At 40.4% G+C, this 6874-nt stretch overlaps 1 protein-coding gene across 1 annotated transcript in view; it reads left to right on the top strand.

Moving 5' to 3' along the window:
* Positions 1-1755: 1755 nt before the first annotated feature.
* The window catches only part of Gzmk (granzyme K), a 10332-nt gene continuing 5213 nt past the window's right edge, over positions 1756-6874 (top strand). The window contains 4 exon segments of the mRNA XM_008840409.1: positions 1756-1819; positions 2064-2159; positions 2162-2210; positions 5817-5931. Of these exon segments, the coding sequence (XP_008838631.1) occupies positions 1756-1819; positions 2064-2159; positions 2162-2210; positions 5817-5931 (324 nt within the window).

The raw sequence follows: 6874 nt of genomic DNA, 5'->3' as shown, positions 1-6874 counted from the left end.
TGGCAGGAAGTCACCGCTCTGGGTAGGTGGCATTCATTTTGTCCAGTATTTTTAAAAGGCCTTGCTGTTGCTGCATCCCTGTAAAATGAAAACAGGAGTTATTCAATTCTGTGCTCTGACAGTGTGTTTATTACTACTACAGGTCAGGCTTGGGACTTGGCTCAGGTCCAATGCAGTGCAGCCTTGGACAGATGAGCCTCTCTGAGCTTCTCTCTCCAACTATAGCATAAATATAATGCCTGTCCTGCCTTCTTCACAGATGTAGCATAAAGATGCAATTGATAATGTAAAGAGAATTTTGGAATAACATAAGACATTCTATTTATATATTATTAAATTACCTTGTACAATAGAGAATATTATTTATTCATATTCCCATCATCTTGTCAAAGAAAGAAACAATTTTGTAGGAGTTTCTTGCAATTTAACAACATAATAGCTTTAGTTTTAAAATAAATGAATAAATACTGTCAGACGTTTAAAGGTACATGCCTTTAAACTCGGCATTCAGAAGGCAGACAGAGGCAAGCAGATGACTGTGAGTTCCAGGCCAGCCTGGTCTACATAGTAAGTTCCAGGCCAGGCCTACATAGTGAGACCCTATCTCAAAAGGAGGATGAGAAGGAGAGGAGGAGGAGGAGGAGGAGGAGGGGGGGCGAGGAGGAAGACAAAGGAAATTTCCAAACACAAAGGGGAAGGTTAAAGGAGGAGCACTGTGAAATGCAGGCTGTGCTATTCTGGGCTGCTTGTCCTTCCCACCCTCTTCTTGGAACAGACCAGAAGGGAGGGGAAGGGGGAGGGGAGGGGGAGGAGGAAAGAAGGACGATTCCATAAATCATAAAAATGGAAGATCTACAAACTTCTAGAAAGAATTGTGTTCTGGTGCCTGATTTATTTGTATTCATTTTATAATGCATGTATTCTGTGCTCAATGCCAACAGAATCTTGTAGAATCCTAAGTCTAACCAGGAGAAAGTCCATTAGAAGGGTCTGCCAATGTTTTGTCATCTGTTCTAGGGAGAATGATGATATGCAGTTGATGATTTTTAAAAGACAGCATTATTGAGGCCCTACTTAAACATATGGTCATTTTCAATTAAAAATGAGTAAAAGAGAGTCTGAATCAAAAATGTGCTGCCAGTGTTCCCCTTTAATAACATTATTAAATCTCCCAAAAATGTAACTAAAATTCAACCAAATCCAGCCACATTTAAAGGAAATGGTAAGACAAGGAATGAATTTGCTGTAAAACATATTGGTTTCTCTGGATGGTATTCAAGCCGTAGCTACCCCATACTGTGAAGCAACCAGGGTCCGTGCAAGGTTCCGTGCCACTCTCCATCACAAATCTATGTCCAAATGAAAACTAGAGAGGAATTAAATATGATAGGTGCCACTTGAGTGCCAGCAACAACAGTAAGTATTGCTATAGTGTGATGAACACCTTTCAACTGTCTACAACTCATTAGGATCTTGTGACAGGCATTTTTTATTTTTCCACCGTTTATATTGTGAATACTGATACAAATGTTGGAGGTACTTGACCCCAGAAATGAGCTCTTCATTGCCCACCTGCAGCACAGACCTGAAACTCCCCAGATACACGCTTTGAAAACCTAGGTGTGAAAACTCTTGCCTCTCGAGCACTCAGAGTGGGAAAGTTAGAACTTGTAAGAACAGAAGTCCATCATCAGAACCTTCCTCAGCAACTGGGTGAAGTAGTTCATCCACGCTTCTTATGTCTACATCACAATAATGAAGGGCTTTTCTTCTTTTGCTCTGTTTTTCCTAATAGTTGGGATTTATATGACTTCAGAATATAAGTATCTCCTGTTATTGCCACATGTAAATGTCATGTGAATTTCCAGTAATTATGTTGTTATATTGCAAATTGGATTTTCTTATCTATTGTGGTTTATACAATGTTGATCAGTTAAAAAAATTATCTACTGGGTAATACTGCTGTCTTTGAAAATAGCATTGTGCTGACAGTGCCTGTCATTAGCAAAATAGATGTAACTGCCTGGATCTTTTATTTGAATTCTTTGGGTTTCCCTTTTCAGGTTTCAATATGGAAATTATTGGAGGGAGAGAAGTGCAGCCTCATTCCAGGCCATTTATGGCTTCCTTCCAGTACCGTGGCAATCATTTTTGTGGGGGGTCCTGATCCATCCACAGCAGGTGCTGACAGCTGCTCACTGCCACTCCAGGTGAGTCCAGGAAGAGCTACACATGTAGGATAAAGTTTAATCTATTTATTTGCTATTAATTAAGTACATTGAGATTAATAACATGAATAAAATATAACAAATAAAACAATATACTCCAATCAGTTATTTTAAAACATGGATTATTTACTTCTAGAATTTCCACTTAATGTTTTCGACATCAGTTGACCACAAGAAACTGAAACTGTTAAAAGAAAGCCTGTGTACATGGAGAGAGCACTGTGCCCTGCTTCATGGGGTTCTGAGATTAAATAATATGTTTATTTGGGTATTTCAGAAGAGTTGACACATTCAGTAAGCACAAATTCATTGCAGATGATCTTCATAGTATTTGTATTGGCCAGTGGATTTGCAGATTCTTGGTTCTTCAGCCCTAACTCTTACCCTAGACATCTGAGGCCCACAGTTTGGGAATCACAAACATAAAGGGCCAATGGGGGAAAAAACAGGATGTATAAACAGAGAACAAGAACAGGTCATTTGATATGGAGGATACTTGAAAGGAAATCTTTTCTGAAGATGTAGAACAACCACCCAAATCCCTTTCAGCCTAGGATGAATTATAAAACCAATCTTGGGATGCTGCAAAGACAAAAGTAGGAGAAAGCGCATTTGACATTTGCTGTTTTGTTTTTTGTTTCTGTGTTTGCTTCTTTGTGTTTCTTGCCTGGGTGGCTGAGATGGAGTCGTCTCCATTCCTTACACCACCACAGCGCTTCACTTGAGAATGTGTCTAAGCCACCATGCTTTCCTACCTGGGTATCAGCACTAAAAAAAACAAGTGAACTGACTTGCTTATCCCTCTTTGGATATTGTCTGATTGGCTCATTTTAATAGAAGCATTCAAACACACATTGGAAGTTTCAAAGCCTGCAACTAGGGAAGACATATCTTTTATTCTACAGAGTAAGTTGCTGAATTTCAATTTCACATAGTTACTTCTTAACCACTCTGCATCCCTATCACTCTATCCTCTCAACAGCAGTGGAAATTTTTATTCAATGCTGTGTGTGTCTTCAAATATTTGGTGTCCACTCAAATGGGCTATAGTTCCCCAGACACAGAGCTAAACTTATAAGTGCTCAAGAAATGTTAGGTGGAAAGAAGGAAACAAAATGGAGGAGTAGGAGGTAGAGGCTAAGTGTGAAACACAGTGCATGGTGTGTGAAGTCCTGATGGGAAGGCAAATAATATTAAGTTAACTTTTTAAAATTCCTCAGGTGGAGTTAAATCAAGAAAAATATCTTTCCTCATAGAACAGGGGTAAAGAAGACAATAATGAATATCTCAATTCTGATTAATGAAGCTCCTTCATGCAACTGAGGGCCAGAAACACAAAAGGTCACAAATGGCCAAACTATAGAGACTAAGAGTCTGCAGAATGCTGATCCTTGGACAGGATTCCTGTATTAATCTACACCCACCCAGGGCTCAGGGACCATTGGGGAAGATGGGGGTGGAAAGAGTGTAAAAGCCAGGGAGGAAGTACATGACCATATGGAAATAGAGTCTAACAAGCTCTTGGGACACTGCTCATACAAATCTACAGCAATGGTGGCAGCAGGCACAAGAACCATACAAACTCAAGCAGACAAAAATCCAGCATAGAACTGGGGAAATGGACAGCTGACCACAATCTTAAGAAATATTGCTGAAGAAATATTGACAACTGATTACTGCTGAGTGAAGAAGAGCTGATCTTCCTAAAGCAAGGGACTCTAGATAAGCTGACTAGACCTCAGTAGATGAACTTGCACTGATGGACATCTAGGGATACTAACTTGACACAATAGGCCTTAAGACAAATGACATGTGTGAATTCCAGTGGGAGGTGCTATGGGAGGGTGCCAGTGGGGAAGGGGGTATGAAGATGATTAAGATTGATTGAGATAGTCTGTATGAAATGCACAATAATTCAATAAAAGAAAAGTATCTTTCCAAATTGTGGGAAGGAAAGGGAGGAAGGAAGAGAAGGAGGAAGGGAAGGAGAAAGGGGTGAAAGGAAGAAAATAGAGAGAAGAAAGAGAGAAAAGGGAGGGAAAGAGGGAAAAGAAAGAAAGAACTGAAAGGAGTTCTTGGAGTTTAAAAAAAAAAAGTATTGTTAAATATCATTTTAAATGGCTGGCATAATAAAGAGCTCTAAAATACGTGGGTCGAATTTCCTCTACAGAACACTTGGGTGTAAAAATGTAGGCAGATCAGTGCTTGGAAAAATATTAAGCCTTATGAAATTCAAAATATTTATGAAACAGTTCAATGGTGGCTTCCCACAAATGTACTCACAAGTATCCTGTGGGAATAGTTTGCTAAGCCAGGCCTCCCTTTTAGCACAGGGGTGCAGTGGGTCAAATTTGCAGGGGAGGCTCCATCTCACCAACCTTCTACTCTGTTCCTTCTTAGTACCTTGGCAGTTGTCCCACCAAATATAAATGAAAATGGGTGCCAGGCATGGTGACATTCTGAAAGCCTGGGTAGGAAGATGGTTAGGTTGAGGTTGGCTTGGAGTACATAGCAAAACCCTGTCTAAAAAGAAAGAAAAATAGAACAAAATACTTAAAGCATTCTTGTATGATCTCATTTTCAACATTTGAATTTATCAGAAGCAAAACTCTTGCCATCTGTATCTATCCTCCTCCCAAGCCCTCACTCTCGGAGACATTCCTTCTCTCTCACCTGTCTAGCAGGTTATTAAATGGAACCTTCCATGGCCCCTTCCACACAGCCTTACTCCACTTCAAGCTCTGGAGAAAACCAATTGAATTATTTTTTGTTGGTCTTGTTTTATTTCTGTGGGTTTGGGGGATTCAAGCTAAGGTTCTGTGCATGCTAGAGAATCACTCTTGTACCACTAAGTACATCCACAGCCCAAACCAGCTGAGTTCTAACCCTGCCTATGTGTACATCCACCTAATACCTTCTTAGGTTTATTAATTTATCCAAACCTCAGCTACTTTTTCTATAAAATGAAGATCATCATAATACCTACCTCTACAGGCTGTTGTGAAATATTAGTAAAGGAAAATGTATAAAAACATGGTACAGAACACAAGGGTTTAACAGATATTATTGAGTTATTACTATACTGTCATCGCTGCCTTCCATGGTGATAACTGAGGGATTCATCTGATGATCTGTTTTTGTTGATGGGATGGGACTGGGAAGACCTTCCTTTCTGACAACCAACTCCTTTTCTCTCTGAGTCAAGAGAACCTCCAAGAAACAGGAAACTTGCCTTTGCTGCCAGACCTCAGGAGTGGATCTGAGCAGAGTCACTGCTCAGCTTCAAGATAGGCTGGCCAAAGAAACAAGATGCTTAGAGGAGCTTGATACAGAGAAAAAGAAGAGTCAAGAAAGAACACCAGACTTGGGCCAAAAACCCTGTGGTCATGTGTCCATTATGTGTGATATGGTCATCTTGGATCAGTCACAGCACACCTCCATGCATGGGAGGAATATGCAGCCCAATGACTTTAATATTGAGAAGAGGATTTTAGACTCCATTGACACAATTTTGGCAGTCACCTTTAGCAGATAATGAAATTTACTACATAATACTGTGGTTCTATTCTGTATGTAATTCCACTACAGAGCAGTTCAAGGTGGGACTCAGAAACCCCCACATGAATGCCTCCAGGTGTTTCTGAAACAGCTCCAAAGGACACTCTTAGAAAAAAACCCTCTGCTGTGCAAACCAATGACCCTGGTATTAGTACTTCTGTGTGAATTCAGATCTAGATTTAAATAAAGGAGTAGAGGGCGGATGAATAACTCAGTGGGTAAAGGCAGACCACCAAGCCTGCTGACCTGACTTGAATTAGATCCCTGGGACCCACATGGTGGAAGAGGAGAACCAACTCCCCAAAGTTGTTCTCTGACTGCCACGTGTATGCCACAGCACATACATGTACACACATATACAGAGACACACAGACACACACACATGCATACACTTGCACATGCACACAAAAAAATAAATATGATTTTTTTTTTCATTAGAAAAGAAGAAGAATCCTGGAACTCAGATAATTTCATTTACTCCACAGGCAGAAAATTTGACCACAGTAGGTCAGACTACAGTTGAAAATTCAGAAAGCATAATAATCTGCTTGGGTTGTTTTCAGTACTAGCCTGTCCCAGTGGAGACAAAAATAACCAAAACATTTCAAAGGCAACAGCTAATCAAGAAAATGAGGAAAACTAGAAATCTCAGCACCCACCCCCCTTCATCCGCATCTACCTTCCCCCACCCAGCATTTGTACCTCCCAGCTATCCTTGGGAGTGCTGTTTATGCACATACCCACCTTCCTGTTAGAGTGTTAGTCCTGGGGATTTTATATCATCCTTGCCCTCCAGAGCTTTGGGGTTTAGGCATGTTGAATTTGAATTTGAATCAGTCCTAAGAAATCCAATCCACATCCTATGAGAAACTTTATCCCCATCCTGATTTTGCAATAGGCAAACTTTTCAACAAATAAAGCTGGAATTCCTAAAATAAACCAAAATAAGCTCTTTTGGTAGAAACCAAGAAGGGGTAATTCCAGGCAGTCACAGGTCTGCCATGTGCAAACTCTCCCCCATGAAGCCATGTGCACATTCTCTGAACCTCAAACAACTATTCCTTCCACTCTCCGTACGTCTCTGCACT

This window comes from Nannospalax galili, unplaced genomic scaffold (genome assembly GCF_000622305.1).
Source record: "Nannospalax galili isolate Female #2095 unplaced genomic scaffold, S.galili_v1.0 scaffold339, whole genome shotgun sequence".
Classification (NCBI taxonomy): Eukaryota; Metazoa; Chordata; class Mammalia; order Rodentia; family Spalacidae; genus Nannospalax; species Nannospalax galili.
The sequence above is the reverse complement of the archived record's forward strand: the minus strand, read 5'-3'. Positions and strand labels throughout refer to the sequence as shown.